This window comes from Galeopterus variegatus, unplaced genomic scaffold (genome assembly GCF_000696425.1).
Source record: "Galeopterus variegatus unplaced genomic scaffold, G_variegatus-3.0.2 Scaffold5378, whole genome shotgun sequence".
NCBI lineage: Eukaryota > Metazoa > Chordata > Mammalia > Dermoptera > Cynocephalidae > Galeopterus > Galeopterus variegatus.
Window position 1 is genome coordinate 169,586 of NW_007731489.1, and position 17,514 is coordinate 187,099.

Sequence of the window (17,514 nt, forward strand, 5' to 3'; positions counted from 1 at the left end):
AGGGATCTATCCAGCTAGAAGATGTAACAATCATAAACATGTATGCACCCAATACTGCAGCTCCCAGATATATAACACAAACACTCTTAGATTTAAAGAAAGAAATAGGACCTAATACATTAATAGTGGGTGATCTGACACCCCCTCTCTCAGTTTGGGACAGATCTTCCAGACAACAAGTCAGCAAAGAGACACAGGATTTAATCCTCACCTTAGAACAACTGGACCTGGCAGATATATACAGAACATTTCAACAACTAAATATTATACTTTCTTCTCAACAGCTCATGGAACCTTCTCCAGAACAGACCGCAGATTAGGTCACAAATCTAGTCTCAGCAAATTTTTAAAAAATGAAATCATTCCAAGTATCTTTTCAGACCACAATGTAAAATAAATAAAATAGACAAACCATTAGCTAGGTTAACAAAAAACAAAAAACAAACAAAAAAAAATAGAGAAGACCCAAATAACAAAAATCAGAAATGAAAAGGGAGACATTACAACTGATACTGCAGAAATACAAAAAGTCATTAGTGACTATTAGAAACAACTGTATGACAACAAATATGAAAACCTGGAAGATATGGATAAGTTTTTAGACACATATAAATTACCAAGACTGAACCAATAAGAGATAGAAAAGCTGAACAGACCAATAACAGGCAAAGAGATTAAAGCAGTTACTAGCAATCTTCCAAGAAAGAAACGTTCAGGTCCGGGTAGCTTTACAGCTGAATTCTATCCAACTTTTAAAGAGGAGTTAATACCAATTCTCCTCAAACTATTCCAAACAATTGACACAGAAGCTACTCTCCCAAAATCATTTTATGAGGCCAAAATAACTCTGATACCAAAACCAGAAAAAAACACAACAAAAAAAGAAGTTTACAGGCCAATATTCTTGAGGAACCTAGATGCAAAAAATCTTCAACAAAATATTAGCAGTCAGAATGCAGCAACATATAAAAAAAATTATACAATATAGTCAAGTGAGATTCATCCCAGGGATGCAAGGATGGTTCAACATATGAAAGTAAATAAATGTGATACGTCACATCAACAAACTAAAGGACAAAGACCATATGATTATCTCAATAGATGCTGAAAAAGCATTTGACAAAATTCAACATCCCTTCATGATAAAGACTCTCAACCGATTAGGTAGAAAAGGAAAATACCTCAACACAATAAAAGCCATTTATGACAAGCCTACCACCAGTATCATTCTCAATGGGGAAAAACTGAGGGCCTTTCCCTTAAGAACAGGAACAAGACTAGGATGCCCACTCTCACTACTTCTACTTAACAGAATACTGGAGGTAATAGCAAGAGCAATCAGGCAGGTGAAAGAAATAAAGGGAATCCAGAAAGATGAAGTCAAACAGTCCCTGTTTGCAGATGACATGATACTGTATATAGGAAAACCTANGAGCTAAAAATAAATAAATAAATTCACACACATACATACACACACACACACACAAAAAAAAAACGGGGGGCATAGGAGAGGAAGATATAACAACCACAATTTTTTTGAAGTTCTTAAAGCAAATGGAAAGGACACGCTTGGGTGGGAGGGGGGAGAGGGAGGAGGGAGGGAGGTTTCGGTGATGTGACATAATAATCAACTACATTGTATATTGACAAAATAAAAAAAATGATACATTGATATACAATATATTAACCTGTGGGATATCAATCTTAAGGATGTGATCAAGGTAAAATTCATAGGCTTAGACACTATTATCAATGAACATGAAAAAATGAAAGTAAGTTAATTAAATTCCTAGTTAAAAGCTAGTAAACAACCAAAGTAAGAGAAAAGAAAGCACAGTGAAGAAAATCATGAAAACAGATTAGTAATGTAAAGAACAAAAATAATAGATCTAATAAATCAAAATCTATTTTTTGAAAAATGTTAACAACATACGCAAACCACTAGCTAACTTAATGAAGAAAAAAAAGCGAGAAAGTACGAATACATAAAACAAGAAATGACAAGAGAGAAATAACCATTGGGAAAAAAACACTGAAATAACTGTTAGAAAAAATTTTAGGATTCTATTTTGTGGACATCACTGCAAATAAATTTTAAAACCTCAGTGAAATGAGTAATTTACCAGGCAAATACAGTTTACTAATCTTGTATCCATTAGAGACAGAAAGCTTAAATACACTAATTTCCTTAGAAGAAAAAAACTCATTAAGGAAGTGCCCTACCAAAACAGCACTGGGCCCAGATGGTTTCATAGTGAAACCTTCAAAGACTAGAGTGTGCAAATGCTTTGTAAATTTTTCTAGAGAACTAAAAAGGAAGAAAAACTTCATAATTCTTTTTATATATGTGTGTAACATCAATACCTAAACTTGATAAAAACAATGCAAAGTAAATTATAAGCTAATATCATTTATCAATATTTATGCAAAAAAACTAAATGAAATATTAGAAAACATAATCCAATGCCACAATAGAGGAATGACACACCATAACCAGGTGGTATTTATTCGAGGAAAGAAAAGCAGGTTCATTATTAAGGAATCCATTAATGTAATACACCATATCAATACATTTATGAAGAAAAACATATAATTATCTCCATAGATGCTAAAAAAAGCCTTCCAACAAAATTCAATACTCTTTCTTGATTAAAAAAAACACTCAAGAAAATAGAAATCAAGGAATACTTCCTATTATGAACTGAATATTTATGTTCTTCCAAAACATATATGCAGAAGCCCCAGTCCTCAATATGACTATAATTGAAGGTAGGGCCTTTAAGGAGGTAATTAAAATCAAATGAGTTCATAATAATGGGGCCCTAATCCAATAGGATTAGTGTCCTTATAAGAAAAGACATGAGAGGGCTGACCCCATGGCGCACTCGGGAGAGTGAAGCGCTGGGAGCGCAGCAGCGCTCCCACTGAGGGTTCTGATCCTATAAAGGGATGGCTGGTGCGCTCACTGGCTGAGCGCAGTGCGGGCGACACCAAGCCAAGGGTTGCAATCCCCTTACCAGTCACAAAAAAGACAAAAAAAAAGAAAAGACATGAGAGAGCTTGTTTTCTCTCTTCCCTGTTCTCCAACCCCATCACGTGAGGACACAGCAAAAAGTTGACCATCTACAATCCAGGAAGAGAGTCCTCACTAGGAAATGAATTGGCAGGCACCTTGATCTGGGCCTTATAGCTTCCAGAATAGTGAGAAAATAAATCACTGTAGTTTAAGCCACCCAGTCTATGGCATTTTGTTATGGCAGCCCAAGTAAAGACACTTCCTTAACATTTCCACTGAGATCAGGAACAAGACAAGGATGCCCACTCTCTCCACTACTGTTTAACATAGTACCAAACTGGAGTTATTGGCTAATGCAGTTAGATAAGATAAATCAATCACAGGCATAAGACTTAGAGAAAAAGTAAAACTATATGTGTAAATGTGATTGTGTATCTGGAAATCCCTAAAAAGTGAATGATAAAACTAACTGAAACAATTTTTTTAAAACTTCACTAAAGTAGCAGGATATAAAATCAACACTCAGAAATATCTAGTCTTCATATAATTAGGAGCCAGTTAGAACATAGAATGGCAAAACAAAACCACCTCCACGTACAGTAGCAACAAAGACAAGATATTTAGAAATAAGTTTAGCAAAAAATGTGTAAACCCTACATGAGAAAAAGTTTAAAACACTCCTAAGAAGATAACAAAAGTAAATGTGAATAAATGGAAAAGACACCTCTTGTACTTGAACAGGATGACTCAACATAATAAAGTTAATTTATAAACAACACAATCCCAATAAAAATACCAACAGGCTTATATATGCAGTTAGACTACTTGATAGTAAACTTGATGTGAATAAGTAAGCATGCAAGAATTGCCAGGAAAACACTCAAAACGAGCATCTCAGAAGAGAGACCAGCTCTATCTATAGCCTCTGTAAATAAAATGGTGAGGTTCCGATATGTTAATAGAGAGTGGAACACAACAGAAAGTACAGAAGTAGACCCAAGTACACTTTAGTATATGATAAAGGTAGTATTCCAAACTACTGGGGGGAGGGGGGGGCAAATATAAACTATTAAAAGCTTGGTCATGGGACAAATAGTTACTCATATAGAAACATACAATTAAATCTACACTTCATATCATACAAAAGAAAAAAACCAAATGTACCAGGGATCTAAATATAAAAAAATGAAACTCTATAATTATACTAGAAAAAAACGGGTAAATTTATCTTTAACTGGGATGTAGGGAAAGGCTTTCTAATTATGACCTGGAATCCATATGCAATAAAAACAAAAAGATTGACAAATCTACAATTTTAAACGTTTGCATGGTAAAAAAATACCATAACCAAGTTCCATAAACAGAATCAACTGACAAACCAAGAGAAATTATTTGCAGTTTATACAATGACAGGCTAATATCCCTAAAAGGTAATAAAAGTACTCCTAAAACCTGAGAGAAACAAAGACCAAAAAAGTTTACCAAAAAATGGGCAAAAGACATGAGGATACAAAAAGTGTGTGTGTGTGTATGGGGGTGGGGGGGACACAAAAATGGACCATCAACATATGAAAAAAAAAATCAATCTCAATAACAGTAGCAGAAATGCAAACTACAACTAAACTATTCTGGGATACTATTTCTTACTTATCAATTGGCAAAATATAAAAAGTGTGACAATACACTCTGCTGAGAAGGCTGTGGGGAAATAGGCATTTTTTGCATTCCTGGTAGAAATGGAAACTGGCACAACCTCTACAGAGGGGAATTTGGCAATATCTAATAAAACTATGTATACATTTACCTTCTGATCCAGCAACTGCACTTCAAGAATCTACTCTAAAGACACACCTCCAAGAATACAAAAACAGTTTGTAACTATAAAAATTGGAAGCAACCATTATATCCATCCATAAAAGGAATGATTAACTAAACTACGGTATATCCACACTATGTAGCTGTAAAAAGAATAAGAACTATAATGAAGTAGAGTGACTGTTAGGTGGGGGGAAAAGTAAAGTACAAAAGAATACTATGTTAGATTTTGTATAAAAAAGAAGAAGAAATATGAAAATATAAATATGTCATTTGTACAAATAAGAAGTACAGAAAAGATAAAACAAAGACTAATGCAGTTGGTTAGCAGCAAGGGGTGGGTGGAGATGGAGTGGAAAAGACAGAAGAAATGGCCTGTAGTGGACAGGAATGGCACTAATCTAAGTATATCTTTTCGTAAGTTCTAACTTTGAATACACATGTTTCACATATTCAACAAAAGAAAAAGAAAACAATAAGGATGGAGGAAAAAGCCTATAATGAAATACAAACAGGAACAAATGAGCCAAACAATATTTCAAATGAATAACATAACCATATTGAAGGGTAGGAGGTGGTGGGTAGAGAACTAGCCCAAATAATTTTTGAAGACAGACTATATTTCCTCAGCTTAAAACTCTATAAACAAACATGAATTCTAAGTAGTAGGCTCCTTCCATTTAGAGCCACAGTTAGCAAATCTGATACTATTTTCTGGTTATGGCACTGATCAAATAAGTAAATATACTGTTGCTAATGAAAGCTAAATTTTTCACTGTCAGAGAAGTGACTTATAAAGATGAATAGGAAAAGGACAGAATGAACTCTATAATGGTGGGTTAGGATTAAAGGTATCAGCAGGAACACACACTTTTTAATATACATATAGATGCATGTATGTATATGAGGGTACTTCAAAAAGTTTGTGGAAAAATGGAATTAAAAGATAATATGAATCTTCTTGAAGACTCTTTGTACATATACTTTTTGTATACGTACAAGAACTTTTTGAAGACCCTTTGTATATATACATATATCTACTTACTAACTCTGTTGATGTGGCATGGCAGGCATTAGTCTAAACCTAGCAACTAGACATTGATTTCTAATGCCATTCTCTACTAAAAAGAACCAGGCTTCCTTGAAGAAATGCTGGGGCAGGGCAACTACAAGATAAATGTAGAATATCCCATGCCAGAATGTAAGAAAGTCCTCAGAGAATGATGAGATCACAAAAGGACATGGGAGCTAGCTTGAAGAGGCTCCCACTGGAAATTTGGGAAAATCTGAGCATCAAAATAAACAATAATAAAGGGTTATAAGCCATGGACTAATCTAAGAATCCACTGAATCCACAATGATGTTAAACAAACAAACAAGAGAGAGGGGAGAGCTCTCTTTTTTCAGTAAAAAGTAAACCAATAAACATAGAAAGAAAGATGAAAGTGGAAAATCACCATTTGGCAATTATCACAATAACTGACTTAGACAAGACTCTTTAATGGATAACAAAACCAGTGGGAACAAGTTTGATGAGTAACAGGATATTTACATCATTTCAAAGAGTATCCCCATAACATATGTACTGATTACAAAGAAAAACCATAGGTACCATGCAGGAACCTGGCAAACATCACCTTAGCCAAGAGATCAAAGTTAATTTAACCTCACCAGTAATGGGACAAATCCACACTGTGTGCCATGATATGATGCACTGAGAACATCACTTCTGTGGTGATCCTGCCAAAAGTCCACAACCTAAATCTAATCACCGGGAAGCATCAGACAACTAAACTAAGGAACATCCTGCAAAATAATTAGCCCATTACTTCAAAAATGTTAACACCAAGAAACACAAAGAGAAACCAAGGAACTTTAATCTCCAGAGTAATGGAGACTTGTAATTTTCTTTTGCTATAAATAGAATTTATATTTTGCGACAAGTATAAATAAAATAAAGTGTAGGATCCAATGAAATAAAGCATGCCAAGGCTTGCTTACACTAAGAGACACCTATTCCAGAGCCAGACTGCTTAGGTCTGAATCCTGCTTAGCCATTTACTAGTTGTGTGACCTTGGGCAAGTGACTTAACCTCTCTATGCCTCAGTTCTCTCATCAGTAAATGGGTATAAAACATTATCAACCTCTAGGGTTCTTGTGAAGACTAAATAATTGATAAAAGCACTTCGAATAGTACCTGGCACATAGCAAGCACTGTATATATATATTGTATATTATATTTCATATTAGCCAGAGCCTTTGCAGAAAAAAAACTAAAAATTTTATTAGCTATCATTATCATCATTAAAAGAAAAAGTTAAGATTAATAATACAGCATTTTTAAAACTTTAATTTCCACCTTTACAGAGCATCTACTATGCCTCCAACACCAGACAATAAAGAAAAATAAAAAAAAATAATGTAAACTTCAAGGCTCAATAGAGTTTTCTCATTCCAATACAATCTGCCTAAAAAGAGACAGAATTCAGATGTACAGAGCCAATTTTAACTCTATCCTTAAACACAAAGTGTCTATCAATGTCTTGAAGCGAAATGAGTAATACTACGAGTTATTTCACAAAGATTTCTAAAAAGTTTAGCAATTTAGAAAGCAGTTATATAAAATTATAATAAAATCATGTTACTAAATAATATTACACATTATTATGTCTTTCTAAGAGAACAGGAAATAACTGTCCAACTGCTAAGTGAATCAAACTACCTTAATTAAAACACATTCTAATGAGTTTATGATTTTAAAAAATGATTCCTTGAGAAACCATTCTCCCATTCACTTCCTTTTACTGATTATTCCATAATTCTATCCTTCAAGGGGGAAAAAAAATCCCTAAAATTAATACCAATGTACATAAAACCAAAAACCTAACCTTTATACCAATATAGGAATTATTTTAATTAAAAAAATGCAGCTCATATGGGCCTGCCTTTTTTCAGAAGGGGCAGTGAGAAAAGATGATACAGGAAAAAGAGGATTCAGTACCATTATCACTGGAACCTTGATGTCCACAATGTATCTGTTTCCATCCTGTAATTCTCTGCAGATCTATGTCAACCAGAATGTTAAATGACTATTCTTGAATGATATTTATTTCTCTGTGATACATCAGAAAACTTACCTTTCTACCACCAACCATAGACTTCTACCAAAATGGAGGACCAGTGGGTACCTGGCAGGTGGTGATGGGAGGGTGGGGGGAAGGGTGCAAACTAAAGTCCCACAGGAAGCATCATCACTCAGTCACCTTGACCTTTCTGCAGCTTTCCACTCACCCATGTGGAGAGAGAATAAGGAAAAAGCAAAAACAATGGAAATAAGGAATTAAACACCTGTTACACACCAAACACTGCAAAGTATTATGCCATTTAATGTTCAGATGGTACAGTAGATGACTTTGCAGTTGGGTAGGTTCACTGATTTGCAGAAAGGACTCTCAGCAAGTAACTCCTGGAGCTGTGACTAGAACACAGTGAGCGATTTAAAAACTGTGCTCAAAATTTTTCCCATGTCACTCTTCCTTTCCAGCAACAGGGCCCCTGTTTATTGTCCAAATATACAAATCTCTTTCCTTCTTTTGTTTAAAAAGAAAAACACATTTCATTATAAGAATTTTCAAAAATACACAGAAATAGAGAAGAGAATGTAAGAATTCATATGTGCCCAATACCCATCCTCACCACCGTGCCATTCTTGTGTCACCTGCTCCTCTCCCTACCTTTTTTTTCCTGAAATACTTAAAAATAAATCCTAGACATTTCATTTAAACTTCAAAATATCTCTAATAATTTAGAACTTTAAAAAAAATTATAACATTGCCACATCTAAAACAATCATTCCTTACTATCACCGAATGCCCAATTCCTCTTAAAATATCTCTGATAATCTTTAAAATGTCTTCTTTTAGTTGGTTAGCTGAAATTAAGATCCAAACAAGGTCCACACCAGTTTTGGAAGATATGCCTCAATGTTCAACAGTTCCTTCCCCCTCTTCCTTTCTTTTTTTAAAATGCTATTTATATGTTAACAAACTAGGTCATTTGTTCTATAGAATTTTTCATATTCTTTATTTAATCCTTAAGGTCAGTATAGTATATTTCTCTATCTCCTTTATTTTCTATAAAGTGCTAGAGGCTTGACCAGATTGTGGTTCACCTTTTTTCATTGTTGTTTCACGGATGCTCCAGTGGTACTGTCTACTCTCTACTGCATCCTCAGGAGGCACTTACCAGCCAGATGTCTTCTATTAGTACCACATCCAGAGGTGATTTGAGTTCCCACAAGTTCATCCAACACCTTATAGGAAGGTATTTTAAAAAGTTCATGAAAACATTTGTATTATCTTTCAATTCTATTTTTCCACAAACTTTTCTTTTGAAGTACCCTCATATTCATGGAACTATGCATGTGATCAAACTACAATGTTAATCAAGAGTTGACTGAGAGACAACAGAGGTTATCACTCAGCAGCCAGGGACACAGGGCAGGAATATGTCATCTGGTAGATAACAGGCCAAAAAGTAGAGAAGAGATGAAGGATTTGGCTAGAGATGGAGAGGCCACAGAATGAACATAGTATGTTTTCTAAAGAATGGGATACTGGGTTCCTATAGTTCTGAAAGATATTTCACACAGCTAGGAATAAGTGATTCCAATAAACTCACAGAAAATTCAAGAGTCCTTAATTTCATGATATTAGTTCACCAAAACAGCCTTATAAATGTTTCCACCGTTCTTGCTTATGAGAAAGGTACTGATCTCTAAGCCAAAGTTCTAAACCTTGGCTGCAAAGCAGATTTTCCTGGGAAGCTTTTAAAATACTGAGGGTTTGGTCCCATCCAATAAATTCTCATTCAATTGGTCTAGAATGGGGATCAGGTATAGAGTATTTGTTTAAAAGTCTCCTCAGGTGACTCCAATATGAGCTGTAATTGAGAACCACTGCTCTTAAGAATAACAATAACAACTACTATTCACTAAGCATATACTGTGTGTCAGGTACTGTTCTACGCACTTTACATGTACTAGTTCATTTCCTATTTTACAAATGAGAAAACAGAGAGGTCAGGTAACCTGCCCCAGGTCACACAGCAAGCTAACGGCAGTTATGCTTTAATCACAGAAATCTGGATCCAAAACTCATGCTCTTAATTGCCATGTCATACGGCCTCCTAAAATAAATTATACTTGTATTCTTCAACTGCAAATATAATGATCAAAGGAAAACATAAAAAATGAGACAATTAACTTCTTCCTTCATAAAATTGGCATCTTGGGCAAAGGTACCAACACAGGCTTATTAGAAAAGTAAATAAACAGGGTAAAGAGACAAGAATTTTTTCTTCCCAAAAGATTCAAATTTCAGATTTCCACATTTTCAATGGTTTCCCACGTCACTTTATGTAGCATCGTAATTCAATGTTAAGAATCAAAAATTGCTTTATTTTTAAAACTTGAGGCAATGATGTATTACACGTCCATTTAAAAGAAAATGTCCTACCTATTTCAGTTCTGCTGACTCCAATTCCATTATAAATTCTCAAGTAATTAAAGTGGCAAGAATCAGAATCTTCAATGTCAAAGTCACCAAACTTGATTCGAACTCTCTCTCCCAGCTTTACTCGGATCTCCCACTCGCAAACAGTGCTGTTGGGATAGGTCTGTGGGTAGTTTATGGACGTAAGGGTTCCACTTTCAGGGCCCAGTACAGTGTGTCCACATCCATCACCTTTAAAAAAAGTTAAAAGAATGATAAATTGTCCTTACACTTTAACTTATACTATAGTAATCACGATTTTTTGTGAGGATTTTAAAATGTGTATGACATATTGGGGTCGTTTATACCACCAATACTTTCTTTACACAAGATGAAACAATGACATACCTCTTAGGAGCCAAGAGAAGCCAAGTCAGGTCAAAATAATCAGTGATAACCTATATAACTTATAAGTTCAAAGAACTTTCAAATCTGAACAAATAAAAGTAAGCATAACTTAGCAATAATTAAATATATATACATATAATAAATCCAATCTTTAAAAGAGTATCAATTTATAGTAATTGTTCAAAGTAAATGTAAAATATAAAAATATGTGATCAGCTTCATTTATTTATTCACAAATATCACGAACTCCCAAAATCTTTGTGAGAAGCTGAATGATTTCTAAAACACACTTAATATATACTAAAGACTATGCAGATTACTGGTCATATTATAGATTACAAGGCATTCCTTCTTCAAGGTGTTAAAGCAATATTTAATGAAGTTTAATTTTATATTCTACTGAAATTTGACTTTCTAGTAGTCCCTCCCCCAAAATGTTATTTTTCGCCTATAGAATGAAGAGAAAAAAAGTAACAGTTTAATTAGGAAAAATGACCTTTATACCTTGGTAGCAGCACTATTTGCTCCAGAAATTTCTTCAGCAACTGGATATAGAAACTAAGGTAACTTAACATATTGTTTGTAAAAATGAAATATTTGCATCCTTCCCTTTATCACAAAGTTTGTCTTTTTACAGAGCACCCATAAGGAGGCATTAATGTTCATTTTGAAGTTTCAGCAGCTTCTCCAATTGTACTGTTCAGCATTCTGTAACAACGGGATTCAAATGGATCTTTGGAATAGGATGATGAATGTACCCTTTTAAAATAATAGCATTTTCTCTTTCCAAAGAGTTATTTATAATCACCTTTTGCAATAGTATGGTATATATACAAAAGTACCATACAAAAGGCTACATTAAAAGAGACACTGCTGGGTTTTAACCTCAATATGGACACAGACAGCTGTAAAAGAATTTTCAATTATCTTCATCTATTATTTTTAAAAACAATGTAGTGCTGACATCATTTTCTAAAATAAATAAAAGCTTTTAAAAAGCCTATGAATAAGAAGTTCACATAGTATTTAGCAAGTAGTGGATACTAAATAAATGTTTATCGATTAAATGAATAAGAAAACTGTACATTATCCCTTGAAAAAGTAATTTCAAGCTAGTGTCTAACTTTAATAAAGGAAAAACTCTGCACCTAAATTCTTATGACAATACTTAAAAAGCCATATTCTTTTCTGATAAAGAAATCTTATTCTCAAGTTCATGTTAGCATTGCTCCCCAGTCTCCTTTTAAAGATCAACAACAGAAATCTGGCTCCCTAAACAAATATCTCTCATATGAAGTTCAGCTTTTAATCAACATTAAACTTTAGCTATCTTCTACACCTGCTTTCATTTTACACACAACTAGGCATAGAAGCTCAATAATATAAAAATATATAAAGTCAGAATGGAATAAACATGTTGAGGTTTTGTGCAATATGATCACCGATCTTTTGCAAATATAAAACTTAGGATGTCACACAATTCAGAAAAGAACCCACAAATTTCCCCTGAAACTACCAAAATACCTTGAATATCTCTGCTGGATATGAGCAAAATTAAAAACACAGGGATATAAAAACCTCCACTGTGAAAACAAATGAATTGTAATATAAGTAACTTTTGAACAATCATTAACATCTTTCCTTAGAGAAAAAAAAAACTCTCCTGAGTTTTTAAAATAATGAAACTAGTCTGAAATGTTCTCTTACTATTGAAGAGATAAAAACATACTTCCTGGAAGTTTCAATCTTTAAAAAATAACCACTGAATAAGTGAGATAACTCAAAATAGAAATGTATTTTCTTTAATAAATGAAACTAAGGCAGCTTTTTAAGTGATTGGAAGTGTTAATGGATTTCAGAAAGCCAGGAATCTTCTATTAACAGCTGAATCCAATAACACTTTGTAAGGGCCAATTGTCACATTTAATGTATTCTCCATAGCTATTATTCAACTTAAGGTTGTCATTTTACAAAAAGAGTACAAGCAGAGTGAGTAATTTTTAGATATCTTTATGTGCATGTTTGTGTTTGATTCTCAATAAATAAACAAAATGTTTCTTGAGCTTTCCACCATAACGCATAATTTCTACAACAGTTAACAAAGTAAATACTAACTGATGAAAAACAGGACTTTTGCAGCACGCTGAAGAAGAAAATTAAAACGGAGCTGTCTTTTTTCAGAATCTGGTGTAGGGGGAGGGCGTGAACAGTCCACAAGTAATGAGCCAAGAATGTTCTAAAATATGTGATGGACTTCAGAGCTTCCTCCTCTCTCAAATAAGATGATATGCACCAGAAACCAAAGTTAAAAGTAAGTCTCTAACATACTGCAATGAACAAGTTTTAATATTTCATATATCAAAGAATATTTGATAAGTTTAACCTGATTAGAGAAGTAGCTAAACTAAGCACGTACTGCTATGGAGTGTACATTTAGAGTAGTCCAGTTCAAAAGGGAAGGCTGGGCATATACATATTCACTAGGCCAGCAGCTTCATATGTTTTTTCTGTTATTCCAAAATAAGAAATTCATTTTACATTTTGACCTTATATACTCTTGCATGCATATTCCTGATCCACTAAACTATTTCATGACCCACTAATGAGTCCCCATTGCAGTCTAAAAACCACTGTACTAGGCAGCCAAAGGTCATAATGTTGAATTCTCAAATCAAGAAAAAACCTTGCCCTCACTTTCACCCTCAAATTAGTAATGTGTTTCCAGTTTATTTTTACGGTTCTTAATAAAGCCTATTCTACCAAGATACTTCAAATATGATAAAAAATTTAAACGTAAACCTAAAACCTGGAAAATATTCTTTACCTCCCATTTGGCAATATGTGGAGACATTTCTGGTTGTCACAACTGGAGGGAAAGGGGTATTACTGGCATCTACTGGGTAGGGCCAGGGATGTTGTTAAAACATCTTACAATACCCAGGACAGCCACCCAAAACAAAGAATGATCCACCCTAAATGTGAATAGTACTGAGGTTGAGAAGGGCTGACTTAGAGCCAAGGTTAGGAAATCTCAGACTGAAGATCTGGTTTAGTGCTTGGCTGGGTTTCATTTGGCTGAAAGGGTAATGCTGTTCTATTCACTAAGGGTACAACCCACGGAACAGTGTTCTCCCAAAGGTCAGCAGTTATACTGAAGAGTTTTATGTTCCCATTTTATACAAGTAAATGAAATACTTTATTTTTCTTTAAGTTAAAGGAGTGGGGGGGGGAGGTTCTTTTTCTTAGTCTACAAGCCTCAAATCATTTTTTTTTTTCTGGGTCAGGAGCTCTTAACATGAGGAGGGAAAGGGTGCTACTAGGGTCAGGAGCAACCATCCCCAAATGTTCTGATTACCTTTGTACTGTGGGAAAAATAATGATCTGTGATCAGGCTATTCCACCTATTATTACCCATTTTCATAAGGCAGATTTGACAAAAAGAGTATAACTACTACTGGGAAAACAACTTTCAAATGGATATCATAGAACCAATCCATACACCCTCACCAACACCTCCAATATCACCAACCCTTCTCCAACTCCATCATCACCACCATCACCGTCAACTTCTCCTCTTCCTTTCTCCTCCTACCCCAGATGGTCTCCACCAGACTCTATATGACCATAAAGGGTAGAAGCCTGCTAATGTAATTTTTGAATTTTAATTTTATTTCAGTGGAGAAAAACAATGGAATTTGATCTTACTGCTCCTTTGCTCAGATTTATCTAGGGGATTACTCGTAGAACATGTTCACTTCCTCTGAAGAGTGTAAGGTCAGATGTGTTAAGCCAGATACAAATTTTGATATTGTTCCAGGAAAAGAACTGAATATTTTTTTTTTTACTACTTATCCCTAGAGAAAACAGAAAGAACATAAAACATGTTTAAATGATAATGAATTAATGCAACAAAGAATGCAAACTTATTTTAGGCTACTCTACTTAAACTCCAAATCAAGTGTGTTTTTTGGATAAGTATGTGCTCACGATGCTGATTACATGTGACCCTCCCAATGCACCCAGACTTTAATCATACTACTACTAATAAATAATATATATTATCTTAATTATTGAATTTTAATAATGGGAACACTCTTCAAAATTACTTCCTTTAACAACAGCAAATACAAATGCAGGAAGCTAGTACAAATATGGTAAAAATATGGAGCAATGTAACTTTTATTATAAGTTATGATTATTATAATTATAAACTATAAAAGGTTTATACTTTTCCAGTGAGCTTTCAAGAATTTTTTTCCTTTTTTTAATCACTGTGAAAGGTGAGTCTGAGTATACATCCTCTAAATAAGTGTCACTTCTGTCACATCTTATAATACATCTGTGAGATCTTTCAAAAAACAAAAAACCAGCATGGAGCATTTAGAAAGTAAAAAAGTGTTCAAAAGAATAAGTTGCAACTGTTAACTAATATCCTATTTCATCTGGCTACAATAAAGTTTTTAATGTATTATTTAGCACTGTGAATTTTTAAACCATTAGTACTATTATCAGTCCTATAATGATGAAGTTTCTTGAACTGCATCACTACAAATCTCAAACAGAAAATTCAAGGTACTACTTTAATTTCACTTACTTTTTTCTTAATGTCCTCTTTGTCCCTAGTAATTTTCATTATTCCAATGTCAGTTTTGTCTGAAACTAACATAGGTATTCCAATTTTCTTTTGATTAGTGTTCACATGGCATATCTTTCTCTACTCCTATATATTCTTTATTGTAGTAAAATATACATAACATGAATTTATCATTTTTAATACTTTATTTTTTAGAGTAGTTTTAGGTTCACAGCAAAATTGAGTGGAAGGTACAGAAATTTCTCATATATCCTTTGCTCCTAAACATGCATAGCCTCCGCCATTACTAACATTTGCCACTGGAGTGATACATTTGTTACAACTCAACCTACATCAACACATGGTTATCACCCAGACTCCATAGTTTTCACATCAGGGTTCACTCTTGGTGTTGTACATTCTACGGGTTTGGACAAATGCTTAATGGCATGTACCTACCACTATAGTATAATACAGAGTAGTTTTACTGCCCCCAAAATCTTGTGTTCCACCTGTTCATCCCTCCCTCCCTCCCTCCAAACCCCTCTAGCAACCACCAATCTTTTTACTGTCTCAATAGTTTTGCCTTTTCCAGAGTGTCATATAGTTGGAATCATACAGTATGTAAACTTTTCAGATTGGCTTCTTTCACTTAAGTTTCCTCCATATTTTTTCTTGTCTTGAGAGCTCATTTCTTTTACTCATTTTTAAAAATAAGACATGCATTGGAGTCTAAAGAGGGTCAGTGTGGCAATTTTTAGGAAAAGAAATCGCCCCTAGCTTCATTCTTTTTAAGCACAAACTCATTTCTGCATGTGTGATAATTTACAAAATTGAATTACATGAAATTAAGTAAGATATATAAATCCTCTTTAACCCCTACCAAGCACATATTCTGCCTAGAACATAATGATTAAAACAAACTGGAATCACAGAAGGAATGTAAATGCCCTAACACTCACTATAGCCTTGAGAAGATTACTTATTGCTGCTAAACCTCAGTTTTGCCATCTGTAAAATGGGGATGCTAACAATTCAAACAACATGGAGTTAGAATTAAATGAAATATGTCTGAAAACACCTGGTACCAAGGGCTTAACCCATAGTAATGTGCTCAATAAACGTTTGTGGATACTACTAACCTCATAAAAGACGAGAAAGACTTTTTGCCCATCCTGTGTTGATCCAGTACATTTGCCTACAACCTGGCTAAAGCTAACAGAAAATAGCCCATTATTTTAGAAAATTTATAGCAGCTTTAAAGCTTCTAGTGTCATGAGAAGGATAAATTCATGAGAAAGTCATTCTCACTAATCTTTCCAATGACTTCTACTCTATTTCAGTAACTCACTCTCAGAGCCACAACCTGGACATTATTTTTGTCACTGTTGGAAACTACTCCCGCCTCTGAAATCTTAAAAACTTTAATGTCTTGCTCCTCTGGCCACAGTCTCCTGACCTTTCAGCTCTCTTTCACTCACTGCATATTTTCTCGATTTCTCTCTTTTCTCTGTCTATTTAGCTCATCCTGGCTTCATTTCGTTCCCTACTCATCCAGGACCTCATGTTCAATGTATTAACTATCCTTTTCCTGGTACCTTCACTTCCTAGCTACTGCCTGGCAAACTCTCACCCTGGATCAAATGATCTCTCTTTGCCAAGAAGATGAGAACTACTCATGGAGGAAAAAAAAAAAAAATCACAAAACCCAGAGGATGGGTATCATTAGAGAGTAATGAGTTCCAACCTCAGATGGGCACACAAACCTACTCAAGTATTCTCTTATTCAGTTGTTCTCAAAATTTAGCCAACATTAAAATCATATAAGGGCTAATTAAATTAAAGGCTCTCAGGTCCTCATTTCCATCTCTATAGATTCTAATAAGTATCGCAGAAAAATTATCTGAAACTTGGAACTAGGTTAAAAAAAAAAAGAGTAAACAGCACATCCTATAAATATCATAACAGGGCAAAAGCCACCCAAGGATTACAGGGCAAAATAATTCATTCAACTTCCTATTTATCATTGATTAAAGGTCCCAGTATTGGTTAAATGTTAACTTATCTGGTAGAGATGCATATAGTTTATGTGTAGTTGAAAAAATAACCCAAAGGTTACAGTTTATGACCCTGTTGGCCATTAATTAGTTTTGGCCATCTAACCTAGCAATCATATCCTAAAATTGCTTATGAACATCTAGCTTCTGAA

The 17,514-nt window shown here is 34.2% G+C and overlaps 1 protein-coding gene across 1 annotated transcript in view; it reads right to left on the bottom strand.

The window, feature by feature from the left end:
• Positions 1–17,514, bottom strand: part of LOC103604764 — a 55,700-nt gene that overhangs the window by 26,848 nt on the left and 11,338 nt on the right. The window contains exon 2 of the mRNA XM_008589332.1: positions 10,349–10,576. Within this exon, the coding sequence (XP_008587554.1) occupies positions 10,349–10,576 (228 nt within the window). The remainder of the gene's footprint in view (positions 1–10,348; positions 10,577–17,514) is intronic.